The following is a 15,406-nucleotide window of genomic DNA, read 5'->3' as shown; positions in this document are numbered from 1 at the left end:
AATAAACAAAAATAAATAGACGGAACAAAAAAAAAATAATAATCCATAAATTGTGTATATACATGTGTAGCATATTATTAAAAAATAAATTATTAATTTATGTCAAAAAAAGTGTGTGCATATATAAAGCAGCAATACTATCATATATAAAATAAAAGGTTCATGTTTATGTTAAGAATATTATTGTATGGATATATGGCGGATCTATTACACGTCTTATATAATAATAGAGTTTAAGATTCTGTATCAATTTTTTTAATACTGAATAATATATTCTATGTACCGTTTTAAATATGTGCAAAAAAGAAAAAAGAATAATGAATAATGGAAAAGCTAAAGGGAAATTTTTCTCATTACTATTTATTTGACAACAATATTTTAAATAGTTCTTAGTAAATATAATGTGGATATATTTGCATATTGTATATACAGACATGGAATATACTGATTTAAATATAGAGAGTTTCAAATTATTCGGTTGTTTTAACTATATCATTTTTGTTGAGGCATTCATACAATCGTTGAAATTGTAAGTAAGGGGGGTGCAGCTATTTAAAACATTTTTTCCATTCTTATTATTTAAAGATAAACTATCGTTATTATCATCAACATTAGTAGATTGGGTATTTTTTTTTGTATTTAATATATCGATTTTGCTATTTTCGCTATTTCCATTATTATTACCATGCCCATAGTTCGAAAAACCGCCATTAGTATATGCCATTTCATAAAAATTTAAATTAGCTATACTTGAATGATTTTCACTATTATCTAAAAAGTAGTTGGAATAATTATTCTTAGAAATCTGAGATAAATCATTTTTTTTATGTTCATTTATATAATAATTTTGATCTCCACCATTTAATGAGTCATTTAACATACCATCTGTTATACCATTTTCTACATTGCTAAAAAAATTAGTATTACTAATTATATCATCATTGTCTTTACTATTAACACACGAGTTTTTAACATTGTTCATATTATTTTTGTTAAAATAATTGTAGCTAAATACCTGTCCGTTCATATTATTATTTACACCACTAATCATATTGCTATTTTTTATTTCTCTATTTGACTCACTAATATTATTAGTATTAATATTGCTATAACCATTTTGGAGAATACTTAATAAATTTCCATTCTCATTATATCCATTTTTATTTTTGTTCATAGCATTTCTTCTATTTTGGTAATCTATTAAATCGTTCATGTTGTTTGTGCCAGTTTCTGCCTGATTGTTCATATTTTCTCCGACTTTTTTTTTATTTGAAAATATTTTTTCAAAATCATAGCCCGAAACATTGTTATTATTTCCTAACAAAAATTTGTTAATATCTTCGTATTTCATACTATTCTCATTTATATTACCAAACTTGTTTTTTAAATAGTCATAATTTCTACTACTATTATTATTCCTATTTCTGTTTATACAATTCCCATTGTTTTCATTAAGCATGCACACATTCCATTTATATTCTGAAGTGTTTAAAGTATTATCATTATTTCTCATATCATGATGACTGCTCATGCGATTTTCACTCATTTTATCATTTCCTTTCCCATTTAACAATATAGTACTTTCATCAGATAAACTTTCATTTATTTCTTGTTCTTCATTTAATATATCTTTCTTTATATTATTTCCTTTTTTATTTAAAATTATATTTTTTTTCATTTTTTTATTTCCTTTTTTTAAATCATAATCATTAGAAGAAGATGCGTCAGATGATAATGAACTGTAACCTTCATCAAATATTTCTCCTCCCTGTCCAACTTTTTCACCTGAAGAAATCATTTTTTTTTCTATATAACTTTTATCCATTACAGCTTCATTAATAAAATTATTTATTTCATCATTTCGTATATCTTTTAAATCATTTAATTTGGCACTCGAATTTGTTTTTCTATTTTCATATTCTACATTACAATTACCATTAACTTTTATTATTCCATTGTTCATATTATTAATTGCATTTTTTTTATAATTATTATAATAATTTGCCTTAAGTCCATTCATATTTCCTTTCTTACCTATATCATCTATATTGCAAGCATTACTCATATTACTAACACTATTCACATTACTAAAATTTGTCATAGCATTCATACTATTACATAAATCATTCGAACTCAATACTGTATAGTTACTCATAATATGCTCATTATTATTATTTGAACTTTTAGGAATTACAAACTGGTCATTAAATTCGTTATATTTGTTAATATTATTACTTCCATTATTATTGTCTAATAAAAATTCATTATCCATAATCATTTTTTTAAATTCATAATCAATATTATTTGTATAATATTCAAAAGATTCATGATTTATTTTACTTTCATCATTTCGTTTTATTTCTTCATTTCCATTTTGAACATTTTTTTCAGATGGAGCATTGAGACTACTATTATCATTACTTGATTTCATAAATGCTTGCATTAAAATCCTATTTTTAGATTCCTTTTCGTTTTTATTTCCATCACACAAATTTATATTGTTCATATTATATATCAAGCTTTCTAAATTCATGTTCATTTGACGCATTTCATTTATATTCTTCTCATTTTTTTCATCAAATCCAACTTTATTCATATCAGAAACATCAACTGAATCATTCATTTTGTTCATTAAATTAAGACTTGTCATATTATTACCATATCGGTCTGTTCTAGATTTGTTTTTATAATTAAATTCAATCGGCATATTTTTGTAATTTTCTATATTCTCAACATTTTCTTCGTTTTCTTTTTTTTTATTTATCCCATTTTCATTAAAATAATTTGAACAATTTTTTGAATCATCATATTTGCTTATATTGGGGTCAAAAAATGGGTTATTAATTATATCACCATTTTTACTATTTTTGGTAAACATATTTTTTTCTTCATTCATATTCATCTCATTCTTATCATTATAAAATTTTTTTGTTGAATTAAAGTTTATATCATAATTCATATTTAATAATAAACTTTGTTTATCCATTTTTCTTAAAATAGACATCCTATCAAAATTATTAGCATCTCCATATACACCATTCATATTACCATTGTTATTTCCCTTACTATTTTCACCATTTTGTGTATTGTGTTCTGCTAACGAAAAATTATTTTTGTAATATTCATTTAGTAACATTGCTTTATTTCCCATATTCAAATTTTTCATATTTACATAATTATTACTAAACATATCTGCATTCTCTCCATTATTTACATTCTTATATTTGTATATTTTGCTATTAGATATTTCTCTTTCTTCTATTATTCCATCGTAATTATAATGATATCCATTCGATGTTATGTTCTCAAATTTATTGTTTATCAAATTTTCTTTTGTGGAATTTTTTCTTCTCATATAATCTCCATTCATCAAAATATCGTTATACAATATATCTTCATCTACAAAGGGAGAAGGTAAAAAAAAAAAAAAAAAAAAATATATTTTTAAATGAAAAAAATTATGTTTCAAAAATTTACAACGATGATCTCACAAAGGATATACAAAAATGTGTTTATTTATTAGTTCGTGTTAAAATAAAAATAATATAATACTCATCATAATATTTACAAAAACAAGAATGAATAAAATATTTCACATATTTTCGTTTGAATTGTCAGTACCTTTGTCTATGTCTCCAATACAACCATTCATCTGATTTGTATCAATTAAATATTCTTTGTATGTTTTTCTCTCATTATTCCGATAAAAGTTAAAAGGAGATTTTTTTGAGTCCTTCATATTTTCATTATTACGAAAACGATTCATATTATATTTATCTTTTTCTTTATTCACATCATCTTCGCTATCTCCTAAACCTTTACGCAACTCATATTCGTTATTTTGATTACTTTTATTAATCTTGTTATTTCTACTATTATCTCTCTGTCCATTTTTATTGTCGTTATTATTTTTAGAATTATTTTCGCTATTATCCTTTTCATTGTCAGCATTATTCATATTATCATTATAGTCTTCATGATTTCCTTTTACTTCATCTGTTTGTTTGTTTTCGTTATTATTTATGCCCATTCGATTTTTATAGTTTTCAAGTTCTTCATTATTATAAACTCTGCTCATAAGTTCTGTTGACGAAAATTTTACAGATGGATCCAACTGGTTTATGCTATGTGCCATAGGGCATTTATCTGCCTTACTACAATAGCCTGAGCAAATGAATAAATGAAAAAGATATATAATATACAGCCTTTAGAATATATTCAAGATAAAATAATGTTTTTTTTTATTTCTAACCATCTAAAAAATATTTTGTACACAACCTCAGGGCCTTTCCAGAGCCTCTTAATTCTTCTTCTGTATGAGCAAATGTACATTTAGAGGCTTCACAATAACTTCCCGATAAAAATGTATAGCACATTCGAGTCTGAAAATGAGAAAATATAAAAAAAAATCAAAAACAGAAATATGGATGCATTCATATTTATAAAAATTAAAGTTAAAATAAAACACGGAATAAAAAAATATATCATAATAAACGCAGTAAAAAACTTACTTTGTAAAATTTAGGCATCGGCCTAACATCTAATTCCCCATGAGCCCAACTACATTTGTTACCACGAGCGCAAATTCCTTTTGCGTAAAAAGAGCAAAGCTGTGTTTTATATAGCCTAAAAAATTAATTAAACAAGTAAATAAACAATGTGTGCACATTTCTGCACTGAATAAAGTTAGACTATATACTCAGATTTACACGATCCATTATGTAAACAGTCTATATTCATTAAAAGGTACAAATTTTGTAGACTTACATTTTTTCCGGAATATATAAATATTTTTTGATTAAAAATATTATTGAGCGTATTCCCAATGATTTGATATATTAATTTATTTACAAGATTGATTCTAATTTCTTCCCCCAAAATACACAATAATAAGTACACACACAAATATAATATAATGAATGCCTAATTTATTGCGGATATTTTAGTAAATACTAAACTACTATATATAAAAAACTGCATACACATATATTTAGTCACATAAAAGTATAATATACACATTTACATATAAATATAGATATTATATGGATAATAGAATGAATTAATTTAATTGTTTAATGCAAAAAAAATACAGGATTTAATTGGTAAAAGCATACATAAAAATAAAAATAAACTGAATATTTAAATCTGATATAATATATATATGTATATATATTTAAAAGACATTAAAAATATTATTTTAAAAACAAAAATTATAATTTATAAACATAAAACTTTCAACATAAAAAAAAGTACACATGCATAGATATAATGTACAGGTTGTGCTAAACTGTATAGGTAAGTATAAAATATAAACTGCGAATAAATTAAAGATTGGAGATTTAATTGGTATAAAAAAACGAATGTAAAGAAAAATAATGAAATAAATCTAAAAAAATGATATGTATTATTTAAGCAAAATAATAAAACATAACATTTATAAATTTATTTGTCTACTCAAACCCATGCTATACATATTCGATGCTGGATATATTTCATGTTTTACTTTTGTGTATTGAGCAAAGAATACGAAAACATATACACATACAACTTATTATACTGAATTATTTTAACGTATATATATTGTATGTTTTGTTTCTTCGTTTTTTACATATTTATTATATTTATATTCCTTCTGATGTTGTGGCAATTAATATTTGCTTTGGGTTTTAACTACTATTTACTTATTACTATTTTTAAGATAAGTTGATTTTTATAATCTTAACAATTTATTTAGCATAAAATGTATATCACCGTATCAGACACGCATTTATGAATTAAACAAAATATGAAAAGGAATTATGCATACTTATTATGTATTTTATTAAAAACTTCAAAAAAATAGCATATGCTACAAAAAACATGTACACATATATCTATATATATTACAGTAATTGAAAAATTTAACTTAAAGTATGTTATAAATTAATAGAAAATGTAAATATACATGAAAACTCGTAATCATCAAATAAATTTAATTGGGGATATGTTATTTATAGTGTATAATAAAATGCAAGAATATCATTCTACAATGATATAATTTAACAATAATATGAAGAAATGAGTGTATCAATAAAGCATAATAATAATACATAGGAATTTAATATAACAAAAAATTATTATAATAACTTATAGAAAAGCAGTGTAGAGTTTCGATATATTTTGAGGGAATGTGTGATAGTAAGGGTAAGCTATAAACTAATTGATATATATGTATATATATATATATATATCTATACATAAAATATTATATAAAGCATTTAAACAAATATATGTACGTGTAAGCATGGATTTACACTACTTGATATTTGCTGATGTTCAAATATGTTAAAAATTAAAAATAACATAAACATATAAAAATGTAAATAAAGTATTTTAAAAAATACATAAAAAGTTATATAAAGTTTTTAAAAAAAGGACCGGAAATTATAAATTTCAATTATTACGATAAAATTATTACTTCCTATGATAAAAATATAATTTTATAAAAAAATGATATTCTTATATATATGCAAAATATATAATAATTATGAAAAATGTACACATAATAATATTTACTGGTATGTACGTAAATATGTACATAATACAAGCATTCTATGTAGTACAACTGCTATTGCTTGAAATATAGAAACGATAGAAGAAAAAAAAAATATAGGAAAACAAATGCAATATTACATGTATGCTCATACAAAAATAGTTAGTATTACTATTTTGTTAGCTAGATATATGAATATATATGTACGTATATGCACATTTGCAATTATATATATAATATATATTATATATACATTTAGTGCATTTGTACTTATTTTTAATAGTTTTTTAATTTTTCCATATATAGGAAAGAAAAACTTAATTAAAAAACCCAGATATTTAAGAATGTGTATAAATGTAAAAACAAAACAAATTATGCACGAAGGAAAAAATATATGTGTATGTATGGCATACGTATGTATGTATGTATGTATATGTTTGTTTATGTATGCAGATATGTATTGTATTTATTCATATATAGATATAACTATCTCATACCATATGAAATATTCTTCATAAAACACAATTTTATGCATTTAATAAATAGGTTTCTTATTTTATGTTGATACTCTTCTTATATAGTGTATCACTATGTATATACAATAAATATATTTTGTTGTGTGCGTTTATATATGCATATATATTAATTATGTAATATTCCTTTATAATATAACGGGAAAGAATATATTTTTTATGTACGTTCATATATTTTTTCCTTCTAAATGAGCTAGCTTTCTAAAATTATGTACACTTACAAATTGCGCACACACATATATATGATATATTCATATAAATGCACAAAATATACAATATAGGAGGTTATAGAACAACTGAGTATTAAAACAAAACAGCGTTTCATTAAAATATGACCACAAAAAACGTATGTATTGTTTAAATTTTATTCGTGAAATATAAATAAAGTAAAATTTACTTAGTGCTTATTTATTCAATAAAGCATTTAATGTACATTAGAAAAAATATAAAAATGGATATATATTATTTAAAAGGTTATGGTTTTTCTATTTCGTACTATTATATATATTAAGAAATAAATTAATATTACAAAATAAATGCATAAATTATTCATAAAACTTGAGAAAATAATAGTTGTACATATATTTAAGCTCTAAAAAACACAATAAAAAATACTTCAAAGTAGTTCACAATTTTATGCAACCTTTTTAATAATTGTACATAAATGTATAAAGTTATAACAAAATGGCAATACCACTAGATAAACGCACACATACAGTTCTGCTTTCGTTCGAACTGATATACCTGTATAAATTACACTGTCTATATATATGTATATACACGTGTAACGATTAAAAAAAAAAAATAATATAATATACTTTTTGGTATCTTCTTATTACTGGATTATACATAAGAAATAAATTGAAAAAGTATATTTAAAATATAATTGAAAAGAATTAAAAAAAAATATATATTTATTATTTTAAAAAATTATTACATATATTTTCTATTTCTCTACATAATATGCATTTATAAAACGGTTGTTGCATATGCAAGCGGTATCCATGCATATATTTATTTATTTGTATAATTTTCATGCGCAAAAAAATTATATTAATAAATATATAGGAAAAATTCTTCAAAATACGTTATAAGGGTTAAAAAATTTAACTTAGACATAAATTAAAAAAAATACGATGAGATCATAAAATATACAATCTATTTCCATATAAATATAATTTGTATATTGCTATATATATCCATATATTATGTATTGATACCATATATATATGTATGTATATGAAAACATATATGTGTATCTATAAATGCATATATCTAAGATTTATTGTATGGATACAATACAATAATGCATGTTTATACATGTATAGGTGCAATATTTCTAATTATAAAAAATGATATCTTAGTAAAATATATGTAAAGAATATTGTATAGGTGCATAAAAGTATATATTATGTGCATATAAAGGAATATTAAAACTTTAAAATGAAGGCTTAAATATATATATATGTTATAAATCAAACATGGATGTATATACAAAACTCTATTTATAACTATATGCATATAGACACTTTCGCAGTAAATACGATATCGTTAAAAATTTATATCAACATGTATATATGAACCATTAAAAAACTAATGTAGCAAGCATTTAAATAATAATTAAGAATTATTGGTAGTAAAATATCGGTATATAAAAAGAAGAGTTGTCTTTATGCTAATATCAATGTAATCACATACATACATATGAACTCTTTTATGCTTTTATATTTTCTACATATATATATTATGCATATTCACGCAATATTTGTATGTACATTAAATCGTGCCCATACATGGATATTATATTCATATGCTATCTTCTTCTCTTTACATATATAGAGAAAAATGTATATGAATGTACATAAGAATCACATTAAATCACTTATTTAAGGTGTAATGGAAAATCATACATAAAAGAAGTCGAGGATAAAATATAGGTGCAAATAAATAAAAAACTGTTTAAAATGTATGTATCAAAAATATGGTGGAGGATGATCGTTCTCTCTTTCTTTCTATATGCATATATACATATTAATACAACATAATTTTTTTGTATGCTTATTAGCGGATTAATATAAACTACTTGAAAAAAAGGAATGTATAGGTGGGTTATAAAATAAAGGGTTCAAAAAAGGTGAATGTCCAAATTTATTGATAAAGGGACCTGACAATGATTTATATTTTCACTGTATGCTCGCTATGCAAAGTGTAATAAATAAATAAATATATATATTATATAATATTTAAATGAAATTAATAGGTATGCACATATGGTAATATATGGGGATGATACTTCTTGTTCTATAACAGTGATAAATTAATAAGAAAATATAAAATTCCAATATACATATAAATGTGTCACAATTTATTATTATAAAAATCAAGACCTTTATCATATATAGTTTTGAAATTTTGTAGATATGTATATTTATGGAAATTTTAAAAAAACAGATGAACTTTACAAAAATTGTTTGATAAGCTAAATAACGTATGTTTGTTAATTATTATTATTGTTATTTTTGTTAGTATTCCATATTTTATTTTATTATATTTTTTATGTTTTTTATAATTAAATTAGGCTTAAAAAATGGCTAACACGACACGTGTGTAAATATAGAGGGATGAGCATGAGATATAAAAATGTATTAAATATAAATTATATATCATATTTAAAAAAAAAATATATATATGTATAACATGTACTATTCATGTGTATGCTTTTCATTCTTCTACCTGCACTTTTTTGGTGTACGTATTTTATTTTCAGATTTTATAATTTTTTTTAAAATAATAATACTTAATTTTTGATGCCACGATAAAAATTATATTTTTTATAGGTCTATAATATATCCTTTCTATTTAAAAAGGATGTACATACATATTATTTTTTAATAATATACAGAAGATAAGGCACTATATGGCATTCACACATTTAGTTATTCTTTTTATTTTATTCATTGATTTATTTTTACTATTTTATAAAGGTACACTTTACAATTAAGCACACTGATCTTTTGGCCAAAAAGACAACATATTTTGGTAAAATTGAAGACAAAATAATAGTACAATAATATTAAAATCCATTAGTAATAAAAAAAAATAAATAAAAAGGACAAAAATTGAAATGCTAGTAAAAAATATATAACATATAAAATAGTGCACTAAATCCGTACACTATGGAATTTATCGTCTTTTTTTTATTACGCTATTTTTCATAGGTGCATCCTATAAAAGTACTCATTTTATATTCACAAAAAAATATTATTGCTTATATTAATAAAAAAATTAAACTTTATTTAATCCGTTTTACATTTGTATTTCAAATAGCCTTTAAAGAAATAAATGCATAAGCAATTACATATTTTTCCTTATATATTATATTCGCATGCATTTGCCTTTTCATTTTGAAATGTATGTTATAGGGTTATGAAAAAAACACTATTACTATTATTAATAATAATAATAATAATAGTAATAATAATAGTGATGTTAAAAATACCAGTTGGGAAACAAATATACTATTCACAAAGAAGTACTATTATTTTATTTTTTGGGGGGGGGGGAAGTTGTACACCTTTTGGTACTTGTTTTTCTTTTCATTATAAATTAAAAGTCATTAAACTTTTTTCTAATTTCAAAATTACGTTGGTATAAAAATAAAACACAATTTTGTTATAATATATATATATATATATATGTATTTGTATATTTGTTCATTTGTATAAATTGGTTGATCTTAGGAAACTGGAAAGGCATTTCTCCCTTTGCTTATGTATGCCCACGCTCCCCTTATAATATTCATGAATAATTTAAAACTATAAACTAATTATTAAAATACGATTTTTAACATTTTTGTGTTCATATATTTCCTTTAAAGTATTATAAAATTTATAGAGGGCAACTATTTAAGCACACATAGCTATTTGTAGGAACTGATTTATAAAAAAAAGAGGAAATAAAAAAAAAAAAAAAATTACAAAATAATTGATAGAATATTATATATTAATAATTTTTGTGAAATAAAATGGCTGATCAACCTCATAAGCATATGCATCCTTTTCCAGTATAAATTTTTCTAATAAAAAAATGTAATATATAAAAATATCAAATTACTTGTGTAAATGCGTTTAAATCTGAAAAAAAATAGTAAAAAAATAAAATAACAAAACAAATAAGAAGAAATAAAAATACAAGGCTTAATGTTTTAAGATAAATAATTTTTTTTCTTCATTACATATATATGCATATGCTTTAGAAAAATTATTTCTTCACAATATTGTACCTTTCGTTTTTTTCTTTTTTCACATTTTATTATTTATTTAGTTAAATTAAATTTAATAATTTTTTTAAGCAAAGGTATATTTGTTCTTTTTCCCCGTACGCATACTTTATGTATTACATACATTTATAATTATTTATGTACACATTTCTGTACCTCCTTTTTCCGCCTATTAAATAAGGCACATTTTTATGCTTATTTAAGTAACTAATTTGAATGTAGCCCATCAAAGCTCATATTTCAAAGTTTTTGCACACATATGTAAATATACATGTATTGGTCATAAAATACATTTCACAGTGTACACACATATATATATATAATACAAAAATTATATACAATATATATACATATAATTTTCAGAGAGTTCAAAATGAGTATCGATATCGAAGAATTTGGAGGGGAAAATGTCGAGGATTTTAAAATAAAAAGTGAAATTAAATCAATAGAAAGTGAACTAAAAAATTGGTTTATAAAAAGACGATTAAATATGGAATTAAATTATTCATTAAAAAAACTTTTTGATAATTATAATTTTGTTGGGTTATCAATAAATAGAAATATAGATATGAAAGATAAAATGATGTGGTATGATATGGTTAATGGTAAACCAGAATTAGAAGATACTTTATCAATTGATGCTAAGGAATATAAATGTGATCAATATATGGATTTGTGGAACTCAAGTACAACTGTTGATAATCCTTGCAGGCTTGTAGGTTCAATTTATTTTCGATGTTTAAAAAATAATTATACTTTAAACCAAAAAGATAGAGAGCATAAGTGTATACACAGTTTTATGAATTTTAACAATTGTAGAAAAGCATTAAAACTACAACAAGCTAATAATATTAAAAACTCAATGATTAAACAAAATACTGAAGATAATATTGCTAAAGCTTTATTCGAAAGACGAAGTAAACTCCTTGAAATAGTCAAGGGAAATCAGTAAAAACTCGAGAATACATATTAAACTTGGTCATAAAAAATAATTTTAGTAACTTATTTACATCATCTTAAGATGAACAACAAAATGGGCAAATAATTGGGCCAATACATTTGTCTTACCCATTAATACGCGAGTCCGTGTAAGGTGAAATACAAGAATAAAAAATAATAAAACAAATTTTTAATAAAAAAATGTTGAAAAAGTCCCACCAAGCAACAAACTTGCAGAAAATTTGTTTTTAAAATACATGAAAAAAATATGCAAATAATTAATAAAGAATAACGCGCTTATATTATAATCGTTTTTTTTTTTATTTTTCCCGCGGACAAACATATATGTATATAATCTAATAGAAGCAAATGTAACCATGTATGTATGCATATATTCACATTTATTGCGTGCGCATTATATATCATGGACTTTTTACTATTTTTTTTTACATTTTTTTTAACACTTTTTTTACATTTTTTTTACACTTTTTTTAATATAACACACATTATTCATTTTTTTGTTTACTCTATTTAAAAATATTTCTACCAATTAAACATCACTCTTTAATAACTGTCATACATGTATGGAGAGAGAAAACATTTCATCTGGGGATTCTATAATTTTTGTGGTTCAAAATAAAGAGCATAAATAGGAATACTGTCTTTTTAATTTTTAGGTTCTTCAGTTTTGAATATAATTAATATTTAACTCCACCCATAAAAGTTCGAGCATCCGGTACTTGACCATTAAAAGAAGCAGATGAAAAATCAAAATTTGGATGCTCCATTTGAAATCTTTCTAAAAGCATTTTTTTTTTCGTATTATTTTCATCAACAGGATTTAAATTTTTATGTCCTTTAAAAACACAATTCCATACTTCTGCTTTTTTAACTTTTGTTAATAATATATGTAAAATATTATCATCAATGTACCAATATGAACATTCCTCATCAATCAAGCTAAATAATTCACCTTCTAAAAAGCTTTTTGCTCCTTTTAATCCAATATTAACTCTTTTACTTTTTATATTTATGTCTAAATCATTTTTATTTATATTTGAATTCATATTTATATAAATGTTTACTTCATCTATTGTTTGTTCCCATTCATAAATTAGAACGCCTACATAAAAAAAGGTCAGAAAAAAAAAACTATGATAATGCATTTTTCAAAATACTCAAATTAAACATTAAAGAATTTTTCCTTTTTTTGTTTTTCATGTATGAAATGTCTTAATCTTTTTATATAATAAGATATTTATTTTAATATGAATAAACAATTTTTATCTTACCATTATTCATATATTTATGTCTTTTGTTGTATATTTCCCCCATATTTATGTATACACATACAGTTAAATATTATATTTTTTATTTTACTTTCTATTTTAAATTGTAAAAAACGTTTAGTTAATAAAAAAGGAAAACAAACATATATGGACCATTAGTAATGCTACCTAAAAATATTTTTTTAGTATTTATTCAAAGTCGCTTTAACTCGTTTGCTTGAACATTTGATTTATATTATAATGTGAAATATAGCCATATTTTTCATTTCGCAAAAAAGAAAAGAAAATAATAAAATACACAGTTGGTAAAATTAATGTGATAAAATAAAGAAAAAATAAAATACCCAAAATAATAAATTACTGCGGAATACTCATTACCTTAACACTTGCATGAATAAAAAAAAATTCATTCTTTTCATATATTAAAAAAAAATATATATATATATATATATTTTTAAAATGATGGTAAAAAAACATATACATGTAAGCAACATTAAATAGCGAAATACACTTTTGAAATGTCATAAAGTAATTAATTGATTTATTTCTTAATCCTATGCCATCAATATATTATTATTCATAATATATTTCCCCTCCAAATATTATTGTTATAGGGGAGTAATATACAAATATGTAAAAAAAATAAAAAAAATAAAAAATATGATTACCAAATACTGGATAACAAAATTTACAGTTTGACTATTTGTAGCGATAGAAAAGCTAAGGACAATAATTATTCCACCATTCAAATTATAAAAAAAAACTTTAAATTAATCAAAAAGTGTATACATATATTTTTTAATATAATGGGAGGAGATGGGGGAAGTTTACCTCAAAGAGTAGATTTAGTCCGTATGAAAAATAAAAGATTAAGAGATAATACGGGAAGTTTAGGATACGAAAAAAACACACTTGTTACTATTAGTCATAATAAGTTTAATAAAAAAGAATTGAAGGAATATTATTTTAGTCATTGCATAATATCTCAAGTAAATTAAATAAATTTATCAATCTACAAATAATATATATATATGTGTATCCATAAATATATATTGTCTACCCTATTATTCATTTTGTTATTTTCAGGAAATGCTCACAGAACCATTTTTCTGTTGCCGTCTTGGATACTTATATAATAAAGAAAATATTTTTAAATTAATTTTATTTAAGAAACAAAATAAAAAAAAAAAAAAAGATTTATATGAAAAATTTGAACATATAGATTCACTTAAGGATTTGGTTCTCTGCAAAAATAAATTAAATGAAGATAATAAACTAGTTTGTTTGATTTCAAACGAAATAATTAATTCAACTTCTGGTGCTATATGCCTATTTTCCTGTGGATGCATTTTTTCAAAAAAAATTTTCAATAAAGTTAACATATCAAAGGTAATCTTAATGGATATGCATACACATATCCAAATTATATATATGTACATATTTATATAAGATATTTCTTAATATTCTCAATAATATATTGACATTATTTTTTTCCATATTTCACCGTTTTCAGGAAAATGTTTGTATAGCTTGCAACAGGAAATTTAAGCAAAGTGATATCATTGAAATTGGCTTAGATGATGAAGATGCCCTTGAAGAAAAAAGAAAAATATTAAAAAAACGAAAACTTGATAAAGAAAAAAAAGAAATAACTCATCACGAAAAGAAATAAAGAAAAAACCACAATATATTTTTGCATTTTTTTTGTAATAATTTATATCATACAAAAAGTGTGAACTATAGAAATGATCAGCTCTACACCAATTCGAAAAAAGTTTAAGAAGAAAAAGCACTGCCTCCTATTCTCATGTTATATATATTATTATATACGTGC

At 22.4% G+C, this 15,406-nt stretch overlaps 4 protein-coding genes across 4 annotated transcripts; 2 read left to right on the top strand and 2 right to left on the bottom strand.

The window, feature by feature from the left end:
* Positions 1 to 487: 487 nt before the first annotated feature.
* PBANKA_0828000 (zinc finger protein, putative) lies at positions 488 to 4,769 on the bottom strand (the record flags this gene model as incomplete). Its single annotated transcript, XM_034564457.1, has 5 exons — positions 488 to 3,399; positions 3,622 to 4,164; positions 4,253 to 4,382; positions 4,512 to 4,626; positions 4,768 to 4,769. Coding segments are annotated over 5 exons (3,702 nt in total).
* Positions 4,770 to 11,717: 6,948 nt separating this feature from the next.
* On the top strand, positions 11,718 to 12,296 carry PBANKA_0827900 (conserved protein, unknown function; the record flags this gene model as incomplete). Its single annotated transcript, XM_034564456.1, has 1 exon — positions 11,718 to 12,296. The coding sequence occupies one exon, from the start codon at positions 11,718 to 11,720 to the stop codon at positions 12,294 to 12,296; it is 579 nt and encodes a 192-aa protein (XP_034421251.1).
* A 685-nt stretch (positions 12,297 to 12,981) lies between these two features.
* PBANKA_0827800 (HSP90 co-chaperone p23, putative) lies at positions 12,982 to 13,618 on the bottom strand (the record flags this gene model as incomplete). Its single annotated transcript, XM_034564455.1, has 2 exons — positions 12,982 to 13,406; positions 13,576 to 13,618. The coding sequence occupies 2 exons, from the start codon at positions 13,616 to 13,618 to the stop codon at positions 12,982 to 12,984; spliced, it is 468 nt and encodes a 155-aa protein (XP_034421250.1).
* Positions 13,619 to 14,378: 760 nt separating this feature from the next.
* Positions 14,379 to 15,244, top strand: PBANKA_0827700 (replication termination factor, putative; the record flags this gene model as incomplete). The annotated part of the gene is made up of 3 exons (XM_034564454.1): positions 14,379 to 14,561; positions 14,659 to 14,961; positions 15,086 to 15,244. The coding sequence occupies 3 exons, from the start codon at positions 14,379 to 14,381 to the stop codon at positions 15,242 to 15,244; spliced, it is 645 nt and encodes a 214-aa protein (XP_034421249.1).
* Positions 15,245 to 15,406: the final 162 nt, after the last annotated feature.

This window comes from Plasmodium berghei (genome assembly GCF_900002375.2).
Source record: "Plasmodium berghei ANKA genome assembly, chromosome: 8".
NCBI classification, from domain to species: domain Eukaryota; phylum Apicomplexa; class Aconoidasida; order Haemosporida; family Plasmodiidae; genus Plasmodium; species Plasmodium berghei.
The sequence above is the reverse complement of the archived record's forward strand: the minus strand, read 5'-3'. Positions and strand labels throughout refer to the sequence as shown.